The sequence below is a fragment of the Polyodon spathula genome, chromosome 9 (assembly GCF_017654505.1).
Source record: "Polyodon spathula isolate WHYD16114869_AA chromosome 9, ASM1765450v1, whole genome shotgun sequence".
In the NCBI taxonomy this organism is placed as follows: Eukaryota; Metazoa; Chordata; class Actinopteri; order Acipenseriformes; family Polyodontidae; genus Polyodon; species Polyodon spathula.
This window is the reverse complement of record NC_054542.1, coordinates 9,218,090-9,244,143: the sequence shown is the minus strand read 5'-3', so window position 1 is coordinate 9,244,143 and position 26,054 is coordinate 9,218,090. Positions and strand designations below refer to the sequence as shown.

Below are 26,054 nucleotides of genomic sequence, written 5' to 3'. Positions count from 1 at the left end.
TGCTTTTAAAAATAAGAATAAAACCTCTTGTTGATATTCTATGAAAACGCATGTCATAGTGTGTTTACAATAGCTCATTGGGCACATACATTATGTTATTTAAATAGTGAGCAGATAGGTTTGTTGATTGTTTGAGTAGTATTGTTCCTTGGGATAACAGAATACTGAGCTCAAGTCATGTGATTTCATAAAAATGGCAGGTGCTCAGTATTTGTTATTTGACTTGAGTTAAAATTGCCAAAATGAGTTGATTAAGAATCTGTATAAATAGCCATTCGAAAAATACTTTTTTAATTAACGCATGAACAGCGAAAGATATGACCATGCCCCACTTGAGTAATGAAGATCACCTGGTTACTATGAGCATGATTGAAGGTGGCCTGTCTGTGAGAGAAGTTGCCCAGAGAATGAGATGTTCTGCTTTAACAATCAGCAGACTAGTCCAGAGAAACCAGGAAACCGGCTCTGTGAGGGACAGGCGACGTCCTGGAAGGAAGATGGTCACCACACCGGCATAGGACCATAATGCTGACTGTTGTGTTGTTCAAGCCAACCAGTGGGGCAGTGGAAGTTTGATGATGTGGGAAGAGCCTAGTATTTCTGCTTAGCGCACATTTTTATATTATTCCATTTACAAAACTTTAGGGGCCGATGCACAGACAGTAATTAAAGTTACTTGTTACTATGTTAGCATGTGTGCTATAGGTTTCAAATATAGTAAATGGTAATGTGCGTGACATGTCTAATTTGTGCTTAACGTTATTGATTCACTTCAGATACAAATCAATTTGTTATCTAAAGAGTGATGAAATTATATCATTTGTATTTGTTGTTACAACCAGGCACCAAGTTCTGTGACCTGCTAAATAAGCAGTCATTACAACTCATTAGTGTTTAAAAACAATGCATTTCTGGTTAGCACTCAGGCCTGGCACGACAGCAAATGAAAGATTTACAGTATTGATTTTTTTTTAATAAATTCATAGTTATATATTTATAGAGAACTACTATCGTGTGATTGTTTGAATTGTGTAACAAGTAAACCATGTCAACACTGACAGCAGGCATGATTTACTGTGAAATAAAACCAATACCACATATTATAGCCTATATAAATACATTTACTCTTTTTCCAAGCTATTATCAATGCTGACGTGAAGTGCAAGAAGTTCATTGACAGAGAAGATGTATACTGATTCAAAAAACTGCACAGTCAAGAGCAGATTCTCTTCCTGCGAAATTCTTTTGTCTGCCCTTTTCATAGCTTCAGTGATAGTCTGTGCTGGCTTGATAGCAATCACATGGCTTTCACTTCAACAGTCCCCAGTAGGTAAGCTGTGCTGTTTTTATTTTGTTTTTTATCATTTAATTTTTTTATAAAGACCAAAGTGAAGTTTCTAAAACATAGAAATATTATAATTTTCCTGAATATCTTTTCCATTTGTTATGGTTCTATTAGCCCTTCCAGGTCATTTTAGGGGCCAGGGAGTCTGGATCATTATCAGGTTTGCCAAGGGCCCTTCCTTTGAATCAAAGGTGTCAGCTTACTGCTTACACTGGTGTTGTGTAGTTCCTGAATAAATTACACTGATTAAGGAACATAAGGACCATCGGAAGACTAGTCAGTGTCTCTGAAATTGTAGTAATTGCTTAGATTAGTTATCTGTCTATATTGTTAAAATAAGGCAATATGACTTACATGCTGATAGGATGTTTGAGAAGGCTGATGAAAAAGTATAATACTTGGGCAATATTGTGGAAGAAAGTTATATAAAGGATATATTGTGGAAGAAAGTAAATATTGAGGATGAAAGGAAGAAAAAATTATATTTGTGTGAAACATATACTTAACTATGCTAAACACATGTTATATAACTGAAAATATATTATTTTCCAGTAATAAAGCCTTATGGTGAAGCTTGATTTGTCAGCAAAAAGACCCCTGTTTATGCCTTTCAAGATCAAACTATCTAACATCTCGCAGACCACGTGCACAGGCAAAGTAGTTGCCATAAATGTTTTCATTGCTAAGAGGCTCTACTTTCATTTTCAGAGGATCAAATCAAAAGCAATGGAACTGAAGTATTTTTTAGAGGGAAATTCAAAATTCTCACAGGAGCCATCTTTAGTGAAAAGCTTCAGAACATGTCTTCAGTGGAGTTCAAATCCCTTGCTTTTGATATTGAACATATGGTATGTATACATTCGATATATTATTGACTTACAGATCCTCAAATGTTGCTGTTTGTTTAATTCTAGAGTATGTTTGTGACCTAGAAGAACCACAGGATAAAGGGGTTATGCTAAAGAATAACAGAAACATCTACAAAATAAACATTTATAGTTTCAGAATATCATTATTGAATTCTGGTCTACTAAGTTATTGACACAAACATAATAACACTAATAAAACAGCCATTGGATTTTAAACACAACTAAAATGTTTCCATTAATATATTTCAGGTATCAAATATTTACTTACAAAGTAGTTTGAAGAGTAAGTACAAGGCCTGTGTTGTTTTATATTTCAGGTAAGACTGCTTCCTTTTGATTCAAATAGAGGTCATGCATTGCCAAACTTTCTTGGAAGTTTAAATTTTTGTTCATGTCCTGGTTAGGACATGAACAAAAAGAGAGTAAGGGGCATCTCTTAGAGAGTAAGAGGCATCTCTTGCTTCTAGACAAATAACTTAAACATTTTAAAAGTTTTTTTTAAAGGCAGATTACTATCAGATCAGTTCTTTAAGAATGTAAATAATTCTTTACATATTTCTTTTACAATAAGTATGGATCTTACAACTGCCAGCCTTATAGTTCTAGCCCTATGAGAAAGTGCAATCAAACTGTAATGTTACAACTTACTTCCAAGTCTCTAACTTACCTTTCTGAATTATAAACATACCTTACAAATCATATGGTATTTAAAACAAATAATTCCTTAGAGATTTAAACTGAGCCTGAGTAAAGTCCTTAAAAAAAAATCTTTCCCACAAGTATTATCTTTTCTAACAAATCCGTGACTCACACTGACTGTAGTCAAGGGCTTTCAACAAACAGATTTGCAAAGCACTTTGACAGAGTCCTGTGGTGTCTTTTTAAGTTTTTAACTTGATGGCAATGAAGAGATTAGCATAAAGATATGAGGCTAATACCTGAAGTACATTTATTTTTTTTGTGAACTGGTATTAATTGTGTTCATTTCAATGCTTTCTAGAAATGGAAGTGTGGTGGCCACATTTAAGCTGCATTTCACAGAGTCTGTACCTAGTGAGGACGTGACACGAGAACTAATAAATGGTATTGAAGAAAATAAAGGAGGTGTAATGGGAGCATTTACTGTTGACAATGAAAGCATTGAGGTTGGAAGTAAGTAGACAGATTCAAGGCAAGACTCTCAATGTGCATAATATGTTGAAACAATAACATATAAACACTTCAGGGTTTTACTGTATTCCTTCATTAAACACATCTTTTTCTGCCTACTTTTTATCACACCTGTTGTAAAATACCAGCATGGAGAAATACGTACTGGATAAAGAAGTGGTTCTCATTTGTGGTCATGCTGTGGACCTGGTTCACATTCAATACAGATGAACCTTGCTTAGGTTACAACTGAGTTATGGTGTGTTTTACACTTACAACTCACACTGCACTGGCTTAAGTTTGATCAGATTAAAAGATCCACCCGCTTACACTTAAGCACAGACTTAGACTGGCTCTGGTGTGCATGTCCGATGATGTCATATCGACCACCTCGTGTGCAGACACTTCCCCTCCCCGAAACACAGAGGCCAGAGTGTTTAAATCAACAACAAGCCTGTCATTTGTGTCACTTGTGTGTTTCTTCTTCAAGGTGGTCGTTCCATGCTAATTAAGATTTAATTTTCAATTAGAAGTGGAGCAAAGTATTGAAAACTTGCATAGCGGACATTTAAAGAAACGGTTTATTTTCTTACCCATGACATTTTTTTTTTTTTTTTTTTTTCTGTTCAACAAAAGCTAAACTTGTTCGTTTGATAGCTAAAAAGAAACATGCGCGACTTTCAGTTGTGTAGCTTGTCCTTTGGCTTGAGACATTTTATTATGGTAACATTAAGTTTGAACTGTTGTTTTGACAGCTCTAGGAGAACTAACGACAAGCAAGCCATTACCTACACCAGGTAAGTTGTTTGGTAGTTATTACTCCTATAGTGCTCAGTACAGTATGTTATCAAGTCAGGCCCTTTACACTGTATGTTTATGTCTCCTTTTAAGAAGCTTTGGTCCTTATTAAAAAAGGTTCCTGACACAATCAAATATATAGTACCAGTGTTCAGGATTTGATAATATGTTTAATGGTATTTCCAGATGTATTCTCCATTACTGTAAATTTTCTTTTTAGTTGTATCACTCAAAATAGCATTTCCTACAGATGGTAATGCTAATAGTTCACATTAATTGTGCTCTGTAAAAGACTAAAAACTTAACAGAAATTAATAGCATTGTGTACTAGATTTGAGTTACACAGCACATCAGGAATATTTGTTGCATCAACTCTTCTTCTGTGTTGTCTCAGGTTATTGGTGAACTCCTGATAAAGTAAACCCTGCTTATTGGCACCAACGGTTTGACTGTAATTATAATTATATTAATGATACAGGAAAATAAATGGATTTGGATTTGTAAGATGTATACATTGGCTATAGAGAGAATAACAAAGCAGTTTTTTTTTTTTTTTTATGGCATGGCATCAATTATTTACAGTGGACTCAAATTCGCTTGGTTTCACTTTGCAAATGTATTGAGCTGGACTCTATTCCCCTTGTTTGCTACAAATTCTGTTCTGATTCTTGAGGTTTCATACCTGCCCAAACGAACCAAACTCTGAATTGCATCATTCAAACAAACTAGGTGTGAACATGCCCTAACTACCTACATTTCCATGCAAATATATAGTTTTGCAATTAATCAATTATGTTGAGATGATAATGACACTGATACAGGTATTAATATAAATGTTTGTTTTTTTAGTTTCATTTAAGGAAATCTTCCTAAGTGATGTTAACTGAGTTAATTTTTGTATTACTTTTAGTGCAGTGTTTACCTGGTTATGAGCGATGTGCTGATTATATGACATGTGTACCTCAAATGTTGCTATGCGATGGAGTTAACAATTGTCAAGATGGCTCTGACGAGAATCTGAAACGTTGCGGTAAGTGTTTAACAAAACATACTCTCCAAAATACAAAATGAAATTAAAATAGCTAAAAAAAAAATAGAGCATAATCAAGAATCAATTGAATTAACCTAGTCATATATTGTGGAATCTAGGTTTGTACATGTGGAATCACTCAGTAAAAGAATGTCTTCTAAGGCATTCTTACTGCTTTGCCAATGTGGGTGGCTTATCAAATACAAGGGCTATGTACAGTTCATATGAAGGAATCCTGACATTATTAACGGTTTCACAAAACAGCATTGGTTCTAATCCCAGGGGCAGGGCTGTGTAATTTCATTGCTTGTCATGTGGAATACCAGTACTTGTGGTACACATTTGGACTTCTTTTAGGATCTAAGCTTGCATTATTATTATTATTATTATTATTATTATTATTATTATTATTATTATTATTATTATTATGTACAGTTTTGCCAAAAACATCTTACTTACTGATTAGTGCATATTGTTTAAAACTGTCCTGTTGTCTTTGAATTATCACTACAAGATTAGGATATAGCTAGGATTTAGCACAAAAACTCACACCAGAACATTCTCAGATGGTACTGACAGATATCAATTATTTATAAAACTACATAGGATATGAACTTAATAATGATGTATTTATAGTAACTGGGAAATCAGGCTGTTTCCTCATGAGTCACAGTATGAAGTTTTCACCAGCTCCTTTGGCAGCTCCTTTGAAAATAGACAGACATGAGCTGCTGTGATGCTGTACTACTTAAATGGGGATTTGTGAAAATCAATAGCACTTGGATAGCTTCTATTGACCTGCTGATTTAATTCCATCTGGAATTCACCTTTTATTGGCAGGACAATGGCCTGGATTTTCTAGTGTAGTACCATATGCCGTGTTTTAAAATAGATATGCATGTAACATGCTTCTTTTCAAACTGGACACGTGATACCTATTTAATGACTTGAAGTGCACAACAGGCAAGAGTGGTGGAATTATTTTGTTAGCAAGAATACCTTTTTGAAAGGATTATGTTTTAAAATTATCCTAATTCTTTTAATGTTTGTATTCAAACATCAGTGGTAATAAATAAGCTGGGAATACATTTCTCAATTTGTGTTCGGTTATGATCATCATAGCGTTTCTGTTTAAAAACATAATTGTGTATTGTGGGAACAGAAAAGAGTAAGCACCGTTGCAGAAGGAAGAACGATTTGGATACACTAAGACTCTTATAAGAGAAATTGTCTTTCTCATGATGCCTGCTCTTGAGTAAAAGTGAAGATTCCCCAGGTGAATATGACAGTCACAGTAATATAATATCCAAGAGTACACAGATGTGAACCCTTCCTGGTACAACACATACAGAATAAATTCAAGTTGAATGTTACATGATTATTTGCTGAGAGAACTGAGTGCATTTACGCTATTTACTGAAAAAATGGTTCAATGATCATACTGTATGTATTGATCTTTTCATATGACCACATTAAAATTGTTCATTCCACAGAGGCTAAAACATCATACAATGTGCATTTGGAACATGATAAAGTATTGGCTCGGTTAATGGTTTTAATGTTTTCTCTGCATAGCAACACCTTGTGATGGACAGTTCCTCCTGAATGGGCCTATGGGGTCTTTCCACTCTGTTAATTTCCCTTTGCCATACGATTCTGACGTTTTCTGCCGATGGATCATACGGTAAGCAATTCTGTCCATTAATCCATTATTTGGAATGATGGACGTGCAATAAAAGTGACTGGTCCTCAAAAATGAACTTGAACTTGTATGAGCACTGTAATTTGGCATTGTTTAGTCTTTATCTTTGTCTCTATTTAAGCTTTAAATAATGCACTGCACTAAAAAACCCAGACTGGATTTTAAAAGCATGACAAGAATATGCTCTCTATTGCTACCTTTAGATGAGATTGGGGAAAAAACAATTTTCGTATTTTAGAAAGTAGACTACCTGGCTTGAAATGCCCACTATATATTCCAGATCCTGCTGCTGTTCAAAGTAAAATACTGTTCGATTTGTCCAACACTGCCTGGTGATAGAAGTATACAAAACATCCTTAACTTACAGGCTGATGTCTATATAATGAGTATACAGTATATCGGATACACCATGAATGTTTCATGAAGGTTTGTAGTTAATCCATGAAGGATCGATCCCCTGAAGGGTTTATTTAGGGCTATCCTCAGGAACATACATTAAGTATTCTGTTTATACTGTATAGCAAGTACAGTGTAAAAAAGAAAGCATGTTTAACCCCAATTAAACACCTTTTTCTTAGTTCAAGCTCTCCATCTGCTTATCAATGTGGCGTAATTTGAAACAGTGAGATTCACCCAGTTATAATAAATGCAAGAGTCAAAAAGCAGATCCTGTGAAAATAAACAGTCACACGGCAGCACCAAATATAATAAAAATAGCTTCAATGCTAGATCTCTCTGGACTTATATAAAATAACATGTAAGATGTGACACTATGAAGATAACTTCAATCTTTTGTTTTTGTTCCAGCATTCAGAAAGGACTTTCCATTAAAATAAATTTCCCTGCATTTGTAACAGAAGAAATAACAGATGTTTTGAATCTGTATGAAGGCACTGGTCAAGACAAAGTTCTGATGTGTAAGTCGTGAGTAAATGTAGTATGACATTGAGTATGACTGATGAGAGGAGACGTCTTCGATTCACCTTCGAACCGAGTTCTTTGGTTCATGACTCTACCATTTACATACACAACAGTGCATCCACTTAACATTATGTAATACAATCTTGTTGTTGGTAAGATTGTTGGTTAGATTAACTTTGTAATATTTTAACACTGTATTGGGTGTAAGAAATACTACTTAGAAAACAGTTTAATATTACTGTCATTTATATGTAAACTACACTGGTACAATATAAAACATACCAATATGTTTTAAAAAATGCAACGTGATCTTTTTCTTTATTTTTGTATTATTATTTCAGATTCACTGTCTGGTTCTACTCCAGGATCTGTAAGGATAATGTCAAGTGAAGCAACTGCAGAATTTCTTTCAGATGATATCAACAATTTCAGAGGCTTTAATGCAACATATGAAGCAGAAAACATCAGTAATCTTACCAGTAAGTAATCACTACTACTTAAATGTTTTTTTTGTGTGTGTGTGTGTTTTAAGGCACAAGGCACCCTCAAAAGTATTAGAGATTTTAGTATGGATGATCAAGTCTGTTTATATATATATATATATATATATATATATATATATATATATATATATGTTTTTTTTAAGATACTGTATGATTATTCACAAACAATACAAAACAATATCTCTTAAGTGTATTTTATAGCACAGATTGGTATTTAAAAAAAAAAAAAAAAACATGACAAACCAGGGTAAACTAATTTTAATGTATTCATAACCATGGGAAAATCATGGAAAAACTGCAAAAACACTGAAATAATACCCTGGTTAATTTTTAGAAGAGTACTATGAAAAAAAAAAAGATTATATATAGTATTTTTAACTGATTTCTGTTATTTAGCATATGTTTAACATATTTAAATATATTTCATAGGTCTCTGCTTAAATTAAAGCTCAATTCATGATCTACTCCCAACATACACACATCAACCCTAACTAGTTAAGGAAACTCACTGCTGTGTCAGTAGATACTACTGTTTATCGACAAGCATCATTTACAAAAGACTGGATAACTAGCTCATGAAAAACCCATGTTACAGATGAAAGGAAGATCAATTGTTCTTTTGAAGAAGGCTGGTGTTACTGGAGACAAGACCCCAAGGATAATGGAGAATGGATGAGATTAAATGGGCCGACATTTCCACCATTTTCCGGACCAAATTTTGATCATACGTTTATGAACGAATCAGGTGAAAAGCATATACATTTTTGACCCTAGAATATTTTTCGCAATTGAGATTGAGGTACAGATTGTGACATATTTTGTGAAATTTTAATGATATAAACTGTAAACATTGCTAGATAAACAGCTATAAATAATCTCTGTATTAAAATATGCTTGCTTAAATCACAGATTATCTGTCAACCAATTGTAAAACATTATAGAGAAATAAAATTTAAAAAATGCTCAAAATTATGCTTTTATAAAGACACTGCTTGTGACCAGTCAGCTATTCGCAAGTATAATAAATACAGTATGACAGGGATGCACGACACAGGATAAAACAACTACCCTATCTGTCCAAATTAACACATTGTGCAGCCCCCCAAACACACAGAAACATTGTTGATAACAACAGCATTCGATCATCTTCAATTTCTCTTATATGTTTTGCAAATTTCCATGTTCTCTACCTCTATGTCTGTATTTTTTTAAAGGTAGTTTTATTTTAACTTAATCTTATTATGTTTTAATGCTGCATGCTTTCCTTCGGTTGCAGGGTTTTACCTGAGCACTCCTACAGGGTTTGGAAAACAAGCAAGAAGTTTTAGACTGTACAGTCTCCCTTTAGCTGCTACAATCCAGCCATATTGTCTAAGTTTCTGGTAAGAAATATGAAAAAACAGCAAAAATATATATGTGTTTTTGCAAAACGCCCTGACATGTTTGTACTTATAAATCAGTGTTACATTTCCCATACTTTTTTATGATGAACTATCTGATTGGTTCTGAACTCCTTTGCTCCAATGTATGCTTTTCTCTATAGCTCTCTATACCTGGCTTTCACTGGGGCTTAGCATATCCTAATTAGATTGCACGAACTTCCCCTTTAAGAGACAAATCATGTTAGACTGTCCTTTCAACTTGGTTGGCGCTCCTGCTCAATAGTACAGCAAGTTAATGCAGGTGGGCCTGACTGTTGACTGCTGGTCTTCTACAGATCCTGGTATGTATCTTGTATAAACTGGGAAGCTTGTGTGGCAAAATAAGATTTGTGTGGTGATTTTGTGAGTCAGGCTGAAGGAACTGTCAATGTGTAAGTTACATATTATACTGTGTAAGTTACTTAATAGCAGCTGGATTTGAATCCAGGCCTCCGAAAACGAAAGGCAAGCGATATTTTACATAATTGCCTCTTTAAAGGGTACATGTGGAAAACAGAGAGGAATGACAATAATTTAATTGATTAATTAATTTTGGGTTTAGGTACCACATGTATGGCACTGATGTCTACAAATTGAGAGTTAATATCTCAAATGCACAGAGCTTGCCGAAAATCATTTTTAAAAAAGAAGGAAACTATGGTGACAGCTGGCATTATGGACAGATCACGTTAAATGAGACTGCAGATTTTACAGTAAGTATTTGTTTACAGTGATATAATAAGATTTAGGTATTGTCTGGTTTAAAGTTACATCTTGTGCTTTTTAGAATAGAATAGGTTAGACCAACATAGTCTAATGCCACCACAGCTGTGAATCAGCAGGGTCTTCACCATCCATATGATACAGGTGTCAGAATATAGTAAAAATCACAGCACACTAAACTACAGGAGAAACACAAAGGTCCTTTTTTTAAATGTTTTTCTTCCTGAGCTGTATTTGAAGGCTCCTACGGCTGCAAGGAGTTGCAGGAGCAGGCCGCAACTCCTTGCGTCACTACAGTTAAATTGGATTGTCAACAAAGTACACTGTGGAAGAATGTCGTAAATAGACACCAAAGAATTATAAGTGAGTATGAAACTGAATATTAAAAAAAAACTACAGCTTTGAGAAAATAACCATCCTCAAATGGTATGCTTTTCAGGTTGTTTTTGAAGCACAAAAGAACGTAGGCCTGAGAAATGATATAGCAATTGATGACATTGGACTGACAAACGGCAGCTGTGTAGAAGGTGTTTACCCAGAACCCACTCCTGTTCCTACACCTACAACCCTGCCTCCACAACCCAGTATGTCACTCACTGTTTTTAGTAATAGTCTTCTGGTGCTCATTTGACTTGAGGTGACAACTCATCTATCCTGATAAAACTGTTTTTTCACTATTTCAGTATTTGTTATGAGATTCTATGCTGCGGATGTAGGTTGTGGCGATTTACCTTTGAACTAATACCTGTAATGTGGGATGTGATGTCACTGTCAGTAATATGTATGTTGCAATAACTTATTTGTTGTCTTTGTATGTGGCAATACCCTTTTTCTTTTAATGTATATGCAGGCTAATATTCCATTTCATTATTAACTATTTAACATGTGCAATTTAATTATTGTAGCGGACTGTGGTGGACCTTTTGAACTCTGGGATTCAAACTCAACATTTAGTTCAGCCAATTACCCCAGAAATTATATGAACAATGCATTCTGTAAGTTCTACTCTAAATTTGAACTTTTTTATACTGGCGTGTTTTGCTAAAATAATACTTACAGGTATTTTTTTTTATTTTTTTGACCTTAGTATTTGTATTAAATTATTTTTATGACTGTGTACACCATAACACTGTGTGTTGGCGTTTCTAGTCTATAATAACAGGGAACCTGTAAATTAATTAGAGTCATACACTAGCAAAGGTGTGCCTCTCTTTTCCTGAGATTAACACCCACGGGGCAATTGTGTAAAGGCTAAACTATAACACTTATCACTGGCTCAGTTACTTGACTGTAAATAAGTGTTTACTGTAAACTATAAAATCAGTGTTCTGCTATTTACAGATTGGAAATACAGGAAATTAAATAACTATTCCTGTTATGTGAGAATGGATGTTTTGTTTTAATGTGTCAGGCGTATACATTACTGATACTATAATTCATAGTGTTGAAATTAACGAAGATTAGAAATAGGCTAAAGGCTAATAGTTGCTATTAATTATGACAAAATCTTACTTTGCTCTGTTTTATCAGGTGTTTGGTATCTAAATGCAGACGAGGGTGAAAACATCAAGCTGCATTTCTTGGACTTTGACTTGGAATCTATTTATGATGTTGTTGAAGTGAGAGATGGGAGAGGAGATCATTCTTTGCTGTTAGGTAAGTACAGCATTAGGAACTCTATTCACAAAGTTTAAACTATGACTAATTTAAAGTTTTTTTTTTATTATTATTATTCATGAAACTATAGTCCATTACAGTATCATAAAAAATATCAGTTTACCGGTATGCAGAAGACACACACAATACTGGCTTTTTCTAAAATGTGAATATTTTTAATACATTTTACACTGATAGGTAAAAAAAATTGGAGAATGGCCTAAGTAGATCACAGTGCGTTAAGCCAGCTGCAATGTTCAACTCGAAACTGGCGTGTCTTGTCCGGTGATGAAGGTTTCTGTGATCTGGGCCACTGTAGCAGGTCTGTTACTTGACACAACTGCGGGCCTTAATTTGTCAAAAAAACCCGGGACCTCTTGCACTAAAGCATAAAGCCGATACCGCTGTACAAAAGGAACCCGGCACCTTTTCAGAAGTGGACGCAGGTACCCCAGCACGCACTCGTCGGACTGTAGCCTGGTTAACAAGTCCGAGGCGGACTTGAGGCTGGCAGGAGAGAGTGTAGTGTGCACGGGGGAAGGCAGCAGCAGGGCTGGTAGGTGATTTAATCATGACCATCACAATACAAAGACATATGCCTTCTGTACCTCTTGCATAGGCGAGGCCGCTCCTGGCCGAGTACAGCGGTATTGTCGCCATACCGCTTCATGCGAGAAGTCAGGCAGGGACAAGCCCCGGGAGGCGCGCGTCCCTCCGCCTGTGTGTGGATTGCCTCGCCTTGTGTGAGGAACCTACTTGCGGGAACCGAGATCGCTATGTGATCATTTAAACCACTGGTGTATTTAAACTTCTCAGAGAGGGAAATTCCTTTTTTAGTTAATGAATGTAAGAGTTAAAAAAAGTCACTGTCCATTTATATAATTAAAATATATTATAAATATATATATTCCTATATCTGAAAAGTGGAAATCATCTGCATATGTATTAATTTTACCATGACCATCTTTACATATATATAAATTGTAAGATATAATAGAAAAGTATATTTGATAAAACATCACAAACTTAAAATGGCAAAAGGAAGGACATTTGAGGAAAACAAATCACAAACTTAAAATGTTGAATGTATTTATTTTTTCAATAATAGATGTGTATACAGGAAAAACATCTTTTCAGGATGTGTACTCCACAACAAACCACATGACAGTGCTCTTCACTACAGACAAGTCAACAACCAGAAAGGGGTTTCTGGCAAATTTCACAACTGGTTATAACCTTGGCAAGCCAGGTATGTTTAACTGATGTTTACCTTTTAGCCCTTAAAGCGTAAGTAGCAGGGTTCTGAAAAATATAACGTTACACATCCCCACGTGTGCAACAACTGTTTAAATAACGCACCTGTAATTTTTCTTTTCATTGTTAACATCCGGACCATTTTTTACACTTATTACTTTAAAGTCTGTTTCAAACTGGCTGCTCTAGTGCACTGGGGTTTGAGATCTGTCCTCTAAATCACTACAGGAAGAGCGATAAAAAAAAAAAAAACATAACAAGTGCTCTGGCTTTTCTGTTCTGTACCTCATCATGGATCATTATTGCTGTGTTACCTGTTTGACAAAGTGCACAATAATCCTTATACTATTAGCGCACCAGAGCGCACATTTTGAAAAGAGCTTTGAAACAGACTTTAAAGTGTAAAAAGTTGTCAGGATGTTAGCAATGAAAAGAAAAATTACAGGTACACTATTGAAGCAGTTGTAGCAAATGTTGGGACGTGTAACCCTGCTACTTACTCTTTAAGCAATAACTACAGGGCTTTTTTTTTTTGTAATTGTAAAGGCTATAATCTGTGACTTGTATTAGGCTATAAAGAATATGTGCTATTAGAAACCTCATGGTTTACCAGTTTCTAATCACCAAAAACCCATGAGTATAGAACATTACTGTGGTAGTTTACTTTGACTGTATGGTAACTGAGTAATGGACAGCAATGTAGATTTCACAGCATATTTATCCCATTAAGTACCAAATTATTTTTCTTTGAAAAAATAAAAACACAAGCTGTATTTATGGAATTTGAGATGTAAATGCAAAGAAGGACAATGGCACTTAAGGGGTTCTTGAACTTAATGCAGTTGTGACCAGGTGGAAAATCTGAAAAGTTCCTGAAATACCCTGAGAACTGCACAGTTTTAACTTTTTAACATGATAACAAAACAAACAAACAAAAAACTCCAACCATGCTAACTTGAAGCACTGGAAAGGTTAACAGTAGATATTGTGACATTGAGTAAGTACATTAAAATAAATCAATACTCAAGACACTCATTACTGGTGCTGCTGATTCCTGTTAAAGTGTTGTCAGGGCTTACTCAAAACATCCTGTGTTGGAGGGTGCCCATTTCCACACTCTACAAACAATAAAACGGTATGATGCCCTCCAAAAATCATGGCACATCCCTACATTTCATTTTGGTTACAAAATAAAAACAATACATTTTATTCAAGTACACATCTGTAATACAACCAACACACAAAAAATATGTTTCTACAGTGTACTTTAGTAATTTTTTCACACTTAGATGCTGGATTCCTTGATATACCCCCTTTGGCTTTGATTGCAATTTTAGAGTAGACTATTTTTTCAGCAAAATATATTGTAAAAATACATGCCTAGAATATGCATATGAATATGAATAGTACACTTCCAATGACCTATAGATAACATGCAGTAAAATACCACAACATTTCAAGCAGCTTTTTCCAAAAGAGAATTCCAAAAGTAAAATAACACCCACCTCATGTCATCCATTCCATTTCGGTTCTAAATGCTACTTGAGAGCAATGTTTACATTATATTTACAATTACCTTTGTTCCGTTCAAGAAATCTGTTTACCTACTCACTGTGGGGGTTTAAATTAAACAGTTAAAATCAAAGAATAGGAAATGGTTATTGACATTGCAGCTGGGTAAATGGCACTCGCTTCATTCAGCTTCACCCTGGGGAATTTCAGTGAGTGATTCTGACTTTAATTTCGTTAATCTGGATTTCACATTTTCCTGACACCTTTTAGAATTAAATCAGGCTGTTAAGTTTATAAATGCAAACCAACATTAAACACAGCTGTTAATAAGTTTTACTAAAAATGTAACTCTACTAGGATATTTGTCTATATCGGGATTGGGGTTTAACCTCCAGGAAATAGTTTAGATTACTGCATAGTCATGCAGTTAGGCTCATGTGCTTATGTTTATTAAGGGTGCATCTACCTGTATATGCAAAATAAGAGATAAAGTAAATTAGAAACATTAGGCCCTGAATCCTGTTTTCACAACATAGTGTATCATGCTGTTGAAATTAAAATATTGTACAGTAAATATTCACAGTAATTAGCTACATCTTTCATTTGCATCGTGGTGCTTATATCTGTGTGATGCATTCATACCCTGAAATGATGTATAGGCAATACTTGAAACCAAAAGAGCATCTGCACTTGCACAGAATACAGCATATCTACATGTCTAAACCTTGGTTTATAAAAATCTGTCTTGCGATATGTTAAAACACCTCCCGTGACATATTACAGTTTGCACTGTAGCCTCTCGAGTCCTTAACAATGATACATATTCATAGCAGCAATATGGCACATACTGTATACATAGTGACCACTCATAGCACTATCAACGAGTAACCTTTGACATGGTCACGATTCTCTGCCAAACATACATAATCACATCAGAAAGAAAATAAGTGAGTTTTCCAAAAATGCTAAAAACACAAAACTGAGCAATATCTCCACTACAAAAATTCATTCAGCATGCAACGATTCCCTAATTAGGTTGTTTCTGCTGTTCTGTTGTTTTAAGAATCTTGTTCTTCAAGTGATTTCCAGTGCTCCTCTGGAGAATGTATTGCAAACGACAGCCTCTGTGATGGTCACCCAGATTGCCCTGATGTCTCAGATGAATCTAACTGTGGTGAGCATTTTTGTCAAAAATGATCCTATATATATATTTAACATGGAAACAGGTACCAATGTATTAGGATGGGTGCATCTCACCTCAGTACTTGGTGACAGTCTTGCACAACTCCCTACACACTTTACTGTGCAATACAGTTTGCTTACTGTCACGGTTTATTTTAACTAACGTGCCTTCTCCCTTATAGTCACTTAACTAGTAAGAAATGTTCTTTCTGAGCATTGCAGGCCAGTCATGGACTTATTTAGTGTTTTCTATATAAAGCACTTTTTTCTATTCCTGGTTAGTACAGGAACAGCAGTGAATGACATTTGATATGCTGTCATTCATTATTTCTTCTCTTTCCAGTACTTCTGCAAAATGGCACTCAACCCACCAATGGGAAAGTGCAGCTCATGCTGCAGAGTGAGTGGTATACAGTTTGTGCTGAATACTGGACCAGCCAGCTCTCAGAGTTCATGTGTCAATATCTAGGCTTTGGGTGAGATATTCTTATGCAGATTATTAAACACTACAGGGCATGTAATGTTCATATTTATTCTTATTTGTTAATGGTTTTATTGAAGCAGTAACTGAAAGAGCATAACTAGTGTACAAGGAGATAAGTCTCCAAGTAGAGCAAACGTGATTCAGTAATAGAGTATACTGAGTCCTGGAATAAATAAAAAGTTAGTTATGCAAGAGACCTGCTTGAATATACTTTCTTTTGACTTCCTATCAAATCCAGTTACCCAAAAACTATTAACCCGAATAGTAGCACCTTGTCACACACTTAATTCAGACTAAGCTTAGAACTCTAAAACTCATTATAATGCTATGATTAACCACTTATATTCTGGCTGTAAATATGGGTTATCTTTGGTTATTTGGTGCAGTCTTAGATTATTTGATAGGATATTTCAGACATATATCTGTTGCCAGCCAACATGAAGTCCAAAACCCAAATGACCAAAATGATGCACACAATTTGGGTCACTCAGCTTACAGTAAATACTGGTTTGGCATCCTCTTTGGTACTGTGAGAGCTGTTAAGAGCATAAAAGCATGAATGAAAAATAACACGAATTTATGAAAAAAAAAATATATATATGTTTTTTAGGAATGGGAATGCAACCCTGGTTCAATGTCCTGATACTGGAGACACCTTTGTAACATTGAGACAAACAGAAAATGGTAGTATAGTGCTCACTCCAAGGTAATTATGGCATTGTATTAATAATAGTAATACTGTATACATTATTAAAACCAAAACTTGAGCTTGTTACATGGCAAGTAAAGTCATAGTCAATTTAATTTTGTTAGCAAATATACTTAAATCAACAATAGATGTTAGGGTTAGGGTATATCACAGCGCTATGTAATTTGATAGGGAAATGCTGATGGAGAGTACAACTTGAATCGTGTATATTTCAAAAGTTTCTTTCTTAGTAGAAAGAGCAATTCCAGAGCAGTTATGGCTGTACCTTCACACAATGAGGCATACATGGCACCCTCTGCGTGAGGGAGACCCAGCACTGAATGGCAGGGGGTCAGGATTGAGACGTGCTCCCAGCAATATGAGGGAAAGCTTGTATGGGTCCTGATGGACCAGTGACTGACTAGCCAATGCCATTGTCACTCGCCTGTTATTAACACTAAATTCACAAAAAAGAGACAACATTAGAAATAAGCAGAACAATTACACACAATAAGTAGTGACATACAGAAGCCCGCCAGCAGTTTATTTGTTGTCAGAAAACAATTCCATGGATATGCCTGCAACTTATTTTTTTTTTGCTGAAATTTCACTTTCTACCACTTGATGGCAGCAATATGCCATTCATAGCATTGGCTCGCCAGCTCTTTCAGCATCTGCTGACAAAAAGCAAAAATAAAAATGCAAACACTTGCTGTATACAGCATGTTTTTTGTGGTTCTTAAAAAGCAACCCTGTAATCTGTAAATCTTTCTGTTGCAAGATCAGCAGATCTGACAGTCTGACAGATGGCTATGTAGGCTCTTCTGTGTTCAATGCTGTTTCTAATTTATTCTCGAATCTCTGTATATTTTAAATGTATCTGTATAATAATAATAATAATAATAATAATAATAATAATAATAATAATAATAATAATAATAATCAGTATCAGTGTAAATGCAAGTCTTGCATTGTGGGAATAGAGTTAAAAAATACTTGTTGTTGACAATACTGATAAGGTACATAATAAAGATCAATAATAGATTTTAAGTACGTCAGCAAGATACTTTGACATCATGACTGCAAAAACAAAATTAGAGCCAGCATAAAAAATTAAACACATAGGCAAATATTTGGTCATCCTGCATAAAAATAGCAAATGTGTCAATGTTTTAGCTAATGCTTTCAAAAGTGTTAAAGGCATTAGCCAAAATGGAGCTGTTCTTTAATAAAACTATGCGGCAAAAACATGTTTAAACATTCAAACACATATAAACTACTTTACGGAATGTTGCAACAGGGAATTAATACAGCGGCTGGATTTTTTGATTGAATTAACCTCTCAATCTTAAACGCTGGTGTTTTCTCAAGTAGAAGTTTCTTACTGTTTACCTCAGCGTTATTATTCTAAATTACCTTAACGTCTATCAGTTTGGGCATGTGTCCAGTTTTATGTGTACTTGGGTAATTGAGTCAGTTTATAGTACTGTACTGTTACTACAGGTTACATTTGTCAATAGTCCATCAGTCTTGAATTGCGTTATTAAAATCAAATACAGTTCTATGGCAATTTTCTTAAAGAGAGAACTCCCCATTAGCCTTTAACAAATGAACCCCAATTATCTAAAAGCCGCTGGAGAGCTGCCCATCTTATGAACAGAAGTTGCATTTACTAGATTAAATGGGTTTGGGATGAGAGAGGAGGTTTCAGGGGGATTCTAAGGGGCAAATGCCAAACAATGGGATTGAACATTTACTTAACGCTAGGACGACAGAGTAGTGCCACTATGGGACTGTATTTAAAACACATTTCTTTTTCTTTTCAGTGATCAATGTGCAAATGGATCTGTTGTATATCTAAGATGCACCAACAAGCGTAAGTCAGGTTATCCATAGCCAATTTATTTAACATCTTTCTTGATGCTGTTTACATTTATCTGGGTTATTCTATAGAAAACACAAGCTTCTGGACATTCTGTTAAAAATGCAAACTAACAAATACAGTAACAGGCAAGCAAACTGACAATAGCATAACAAAAAGTTACAGATGCAAATGCAAAAGCACACTTGAAACATTTGCAACACAATTTTGGCTAAACTGAAGGTGCAATAAAGAATAATTAGTATATTTTCTTATTTTCAGTAGATACAAAACTTTACAGTCATTTTACATTTTTTAGAGATGTTAAAGTTTACCAGAGTAATTTTGCAGTTTCTCCATGCTTTTTTAATGGTTATAATAGGCAAGTACCATAGTTTACAATGGTTTACCATATATATATTTTTTAAATATGCTTTACCATACCTCTCTGGGCTCTGCGTTGTGCTTAATTACACTTTGCTATGCTTTTACTATGGTAAACTTTGTAATAATGTCAAAATATATAACGAATCATGTCACTCTGGACTGTTTGTGTGATTTGCATCTGCAGAACATCTATCTCATGGGATTGATTTGTTTGTTGTTATAGATCAACTGGGGGTTCACTGTCTACCATCTAATGTTGCTTTCTGTATTACAGAATATTCCCATATGTGTTTGTCAAAGCTCCTCTCAACTGCATTGCTGTTTTTACTATAGCTAGGACTGTATCTGGGGACTATTATTTCCCCAGAGGTAGTCAAAATGTAAAATGTTCACTAATGAAAAAAATGAACCTAGAGGCAACAACACAAAAGTGGTTTAATTTGAACCAGCATACAATTTCAACAACTAGCAGCAACAACACAAAAGTGGTTTCAACTAATGAAACAATTCCATGAATCTTTCCTGTCATGCATTTACATGCACTCTTCAATATGCACTTTCAAAAGAAACGCGCTGTAGGTAACATCTTTCTTTCAGGTTGTCTTTTGCTGTTTCTTTTCTTCGGTCGGTTCACTTTCAAATAATGACTGGCTGTAAAACATCATTATAAACCTCACAGATCTTCATCAGGTTCTGATTAGAGTGGTCATTATCCTACAGTAGATGTCCTTTAAAAGCTAACAGGACTTGTAACTTGTCAGAACTAGAACAGCCTTCACACAACATTCTTAGCACGGAATAAAGAATTGTAGTACACCAAAAAAACACAAATTTGAATTTGCCAGTGATTTATTTATTTTCTTTTTTTTATTTTTTAAAGCTTGTGGAACTAGAATGGTATTGCATAAGACAGATGTGAAAATTGTTGGTGGAGAGAATGCTAAGCAAGGGGCTTGGCCTTGGATAGTTTCCCTCCATTTCAAAGGACAACATGCTTGTGGTGCTGCTCTTGTTAGCAATGAGTGGCTGGTGTCAGCAGGTCACTGTGTTTATGGGTAAATACTTTTTTTATGACTTTAAAATATGTTTTAATCTTCTTCTAACCCAAAACTCTCACTTGAACCCAATTCGTAATGTAGAAATGAGCTAGAATATTGTATCAGACCTTTGCACTCTCAATACCTGTAACAGCTGTCCAGAGCTCTTTAGAAGGTATAGAAGACAATAGTATCTGGCGCCTTACAAAAATATTTTCAGAATCAGAATGGAGAGAAAACATGAACATAAAGATATACAGTAGAGGCCAGGCAATCTATTTTGGTAACTATGATTCATAAAACACAATTCAATATAAAATAATATTTGAAACAAATGGAACTGTAAATTATTATTTTTAGGAGAAATGTTCATCCTTCAGATTGGGAAGCAGTCATTGGTCTTCACACACAGCTCAATTTAACATACCCACAGACTGCAATCCACCGGATTGACCGCATTGTGATGAACCCTCAGTACAACAAGAGAACAAAGGACAGTGACATCACCATGATGCACCTGGAACATAAAGTGAACTTTACAGGTATAATAGAGAGTCTCTTCTTCTGACTGACGTAACAAAGAACACTTGATTCATCTAACAGCACCAGAACCCTAATCTGAACCATGTGCTGTACAATTCTAATATAATTCACTGCAGATTGTACTTGATTGCTTAAAGGGGTTACCATGGTAGCAAGGCAATTTTCTTTTGTGTGTCATTTGCCTTATTTGAAAAAAATACATGAAGAATAATTCCTAGCAATGGTTATGCTAGTGTTGACCTCTTTCAGGGTTGCACTTTGTACTGTTTGTTTTCTGCAAATCTATGAGGATGTGACTTTGATCACACACATATCACTGATCTTATACACATTGATCTTTTATAAATGACATGTCGGGGGTTTCATTTGCATAACAAACTAATTGGTTTTATAAGGGATACTCCATTTACAACTCAATGTGGCCTAAATGCAGCAGCTAATTGTATAGCCACTGTACCTCTGCTCTCGCCTGTTATTACAAAATCCTAAAACACTGCAAATTACACACACACACACACACACACACACACACACACACACACACACACAAAAAGATCTGTATTTGCTTGTTGTGAATTACAGCTATAAGTGTTTGGTAGCAGGGAGAAAAACACAAATTGTAGAATCAAATGATGTATTATGTATGTGTGTGTGTGTGTGTGTGTGTGTGTGTGTGTGTGTATATATATATATATATATATATATATATATATATATATATATATATATATATATATATATATATATATATATATATATATATTAGTGCTCCCTCACTATAAGGCTCTCGGTTATAAAGTGCCTTAGATTAATGCTCCTACAGTATGTCCCCCAATTCCCTATACTAGTCATTCATGCAATATTTCTACAGTAGATACAGTACCGGTGTTCAAACTGTAAATAACTTCTCAGTCTAACTTCTGTTTCTGTCTCCCTTTTGATAGACTATCATAACTGAAAAAAAGCTGCGCTGGCACTTTATACACTGACATCTTATTCAGCATTTGTTTTATAACTACATAAATGTTAGGCCTACTACATGGTTATCTTTCCTAATGTATTTACTTTTTTTGCTGCGAACATAAATAATTCATGGAAAGTTATATTTTTGCTCCATTGTATTATAGAGAGGGAGTTATTTTATTTTGTACTTTAATCAGAAGTGTGTTGTGAGTCTGGCGGCGCCCCCGACCCCCTCCACCGTTTAAAATCCTCTTCGGTTATAACTCTCATGTTGTGTGACCCCCCCAGACCTGCGTTATAGCGAGGGAGCACTGTATATATAAATAATGCAGGATTTGTTTTTGCCCCCTTTTTTCAGTGGGCACAACTTATATTATGGGTCTACATACCACCACCACCCCCCACCCCCAATTAATACATTTCATAATTAGCATACTTTTATTATTTGTTTTATCAAGTATAAACTATCAGTGTCGTATCAGTGATATCATGAGGCAAGTACATCATGGAAGAGGAGGCATTGGTTTCATTTCAGCTCCTCCTACATGGCACAAAGCAGCCTCAGCTTAATGCAGGAAGCTGGTAGTCAATGAAGTGCGTAAAGGCAGTTTCCTAGGCCAACCAGGGAGAGTAGACGAGACGGGAGAGTATGGAATAACGCATGATTGGCTGGTGAGATCGATGGCCAGTGGAACAGAGCAGGATCAGTTTCCTCATCAGGTTAATATATGATGTTCTCCCATCACCACAGAACCTTAATCTATGGGTAGGAGAGGATCTGTGGTGTCCTTTGTTTTCATTGACACCTACATTAAGGCACATTTTGACAGGATGTAAGGTGGGTCTTAGCCAAGGATGGTTTACTTGGCTTCATAACCAGGTGCTGCAATGTTTGGCCTTAGAATTGAAAGATGAGAAGTGCAGTATGACCAACAGGTTGTCACCAATACCAGCAATATATGACACACAAAGAACAACATTCCTCTGTCCAGGGGAGCAACCTCCAAGAAAAGGTATTAAAAGAAAAACTTGTCTGGGACAATTGGAAGCTGTTAGGGACTGGAAAATGCTGTCAGATGTTGGATAACAGCTAATTTTCCCACCTGAGATTGCCACCACTAACCATTGACCTGATATTGTCTTGTGGTCTGGATCAGCATGCCTTGTTCACCTGGTAGAGTTAAGTGCCATGGGAAGATGCTGTGGATGAGATGAAAGGAAGAAACTTCGGTACGATCAACTAGCTGCTGAAGCGGAAACGTGAGGATGGACAGTCCAGGTTTACCCAGTGGAGGTGGGTTGTTGAGTGTGGCACACTCCACAACCCAGTTTCTCAGAGACATCGTATTCAGTGGTCAAGAGTTGCGATGCACAGTGAAGAACTTATCTGAATTAGCAGAGAGGAGCAGCAACTGGCACTGGTTGAGATGAAAAGATTCTAGTTCGATGGAAAGGAAGGTAAATAAGCTGGGCTTAGCTGAGTGGGGGGTGGAGGGGGGGGGTGATGCTGGGATGCCAGAATCGCTGTCGAGCCCTCTTAAAGTGTAGTGGGCTAGTCAACAAAACAAAGAGGATGGAAGGTGCCCACTTGAAGACCCCAGAGAAGTACCATACTCGGCTCAGTCCAGGCGGTTGTCATGCTGATGCGCTAGGTAGGCAAAATAGGTTGATCCCTGGAGCCAGCATTACATTTCAGCCATCAACACCAGGCAGGAGGATATCTACATCATAAGATGGAAGGAAACACAGATGGATCAGTTTACAATAAAATAAGCCATGTCTTAGTTGGTGCTTATCTTGGAAAAAGCTGAGTCCAATATCAACATGAAGTTTTAACACCTACTTAATTTTTTTTCTACAGATTACATTCAGCCAATATGTCTTCCAGAAAAGGAGCAGATGTTTAAACCAGGAACGAAATGTTTCATTGCTGGATGGGGTAAAGTTTTAGAGCAAGGTATGTAATTACTGTGCTACTTAAATCTGTGGCAGTAATCTGTTAAAGATGGTCATTGTCTCCATGAATTAGTACTTAATGCTTTAAATGCCAGTACATGTGGCACAAACACACATACCACCGTCATGCTTTTCTAAAATCAATTATAAATCATGTGTCTTCTCAAGAAGTGCATGTTTTTTGTTTGTTGCTTGGTTAAGGGTTTAACAGCTTTTAATTTTGCTATTTACATTGTTTGTACATTTTGTAAATACAGTATATCTACATGTAATAGTTTAACTATATTTTCCTTATTACCAGGATCTGTTGCAAATATCTTGCAAGAAGCAGGGATCCCCCTAATTACAAATGAACAGTGTCAGCAGCAGTTGCCTGAATATAATATTACACAAAGAATGATGTGTGCGGGCTATGAACAAGGAGGTGTAGACTCCTGCCAGGTATGGTTCCTAAAGTGTGTATTGCTGTAATAGATCTTTGGGTAAGTAAAATGCCCAGAGGATAATTGTGGTATTACCTTTGACTCTCAATTGAGGTCTTCCAGAACCTTCTATACCGTAATGTATGTACATATAGTTGTTGATTGCATATTTCTTGTTACTGTTTCAGGGAGACTCAGGTGGACCCCTAATGTGCCAGGAAGATGCCAGGTGGATATTAGCAGGGGTGACTTCTTTTGGGTATGGGTGTGCTAGACCCCAGCGTCCAGGTGCATATGTCCGTGTCACACAGTTTGTTGATTGGATACACAATATTCTTAACTAATCACTAAGGATTCACAATCATTCTTGTCATCAATCTGCATCAAAGTAGTTAGTTTACCATACTTATAAAACAAACTAAAATTTAATTCACATTAAGTTTTGGGCCTTAAAATACACCCCAAAGACAGCTCTGAAGGAATGAGAGGTGGAATTGTGAAATGGACACAGATCTCTAAAAAGCATTTAAATATCTTTCAGAATTGTCAACTGAAGTGTGGTCCATACACCTCTTATTGAAAGTGTTATGACAGTTTTCCTATTTGTTGTCCAACTCCTATGAAACCCAGTTTGATGAATGTTATTCTAAACAATACTGAACCTTTATACCACCTATTGACAGCTTTTGACTTTGAGAGTTTGCAAAAACACTGCACAAGACTTGCAAATACCTACACTTTTTGCTATTATCTGTGCTTTCAAAGGAGGATTTTCTTATCTTTTGAAAGACCAACATGTATAACCAAGGATTAATTAGAACTTCTCAGTGACTTTGAAAGAAGATTTATGTTTGCATAGGTTAAGGTTAAAGTTAACTAATAGAAACTTATGTTATATATGCAATATTCAACCTGTCTGTACGTCTTTAATCAACTCCTGTTTTTTGAGAAAATTCATGTCTATGGGCGGTATTCACAAATACATCAATTATTTTATTTTGGCGTTACAATTTGAAATGCCCACTGATGCATAACTTGTTGATTTGACTGATGATAAATGGTGATCTGTCAATTTGGGCCCATCAGTCGCTTTGACCAGTAGTAGTGCCTGATGCATGAAGAGATGAACTATCCCCAGATAATCCCCCCCCCCCCCCCCCAACTCCTAGGGAGTGCAGGCCAGTGCAGTGCAGTGCTCCATCGGGGTCCCTAGCCAGGCCAGCAACTCAGTGCTAACAGGATTTGCGCGTTCGACTCACGCCGTAATCAATGTGGCTGTAAAATCTCCTGATTTTTGTAGAATCTAACTCGTGGCTTCGGCCTTGTATGAGAGGAGGGGAGGGGGAGTGTGTGAAAATAACTGAAATTAAAATAACTGATTTTTTCCTATTTTAAATTGTGCATTCTGCCTTACAGAAACCAGTGGTTTAAAACCAACACTCAATTTTGTGAAAATCAACACATACCCAAATACATGTATGACTCATGTGTTACAATGTCATTATCTCATCCTCAGGTGCACATAGTAAACTCCAATGAATGTCCAATAGCATAGCATGTATTACTTAGACTCAACAACATATCACATACTATAGCTTCTAACAGAGAGGGAGACAGTTTTGTCCAAGTTAATTTGTCGAAACCTGTA

General features: G+C 35.8%; 1 protein-coding gene across 1 annotated transcript; it reads left to right on the top strand.

Moving 5' to 3' along the window:
- The first annotated feature begins 1,185 nt into the window (after positions 1–1,185).
- Positions 1,186–25,133, top strand: LOC121321272 (enteropeptidase-like). The gene is made up of 22 exons (XM_041260173.1): positions 1,186–1,330; positions 4,119–4,160; positions 5,072–5,191; positions 6,767–6,875; positions 7,701–7,810; positions 8,156–8,293; positions 8,913–9,062; positions 9,594–9,699; positions 10,301–10,451; positions 10,901–11,045; positions 11,367–11,456; positions 11,992–12,117; positions 13,226–13,366; positions 15,947–16,057; positions 16,409–16,541; positions 17,160–17,255; positions 19,064–19,113; positions 20,366–20,540; positions 20,883–21,064; positions 23,890–23,985; positions 24,286–24,425; positions 24,595–25,133. The coding sequence occupies exons 1-22, from the start codon at positions 1,186–1,188 to the stop codon at positions 24,748–24,750; spliced, it is 2,712 nt and encodes a 903-aa protein (XP_041116107.1). The 3' UTR covers positions 24,751–25,133.
- Positions 25,134–26,054: the final 921 nt, after the last annotated feature.

Excerpts from the sequence above, each read along its gene's own strand:
- LOC121321272 (XM_041260173.1), top strand. The coding sequence starts at position 1,186 with ATGTATACTGATTCAAAAAACTGCACAGTCAAGAGCAGATTCTCTTCC. Across the intron at positions 10,452-10,900 it reads ATGAGACTGCAGATTTTACA|GTTGTTTTTGAAGCACAAAA; the intron begins GTAAGTATTTGT and ends TATGCTTTTCAG. Across the intron at positions 24,426-24,594 it reads GAGGTGTAGACTCCTGCCAG|GGAGACTCAGGTGGACCCCT; the intron begins GTATGGTTCCTA and ends TTACTGTTTCAG.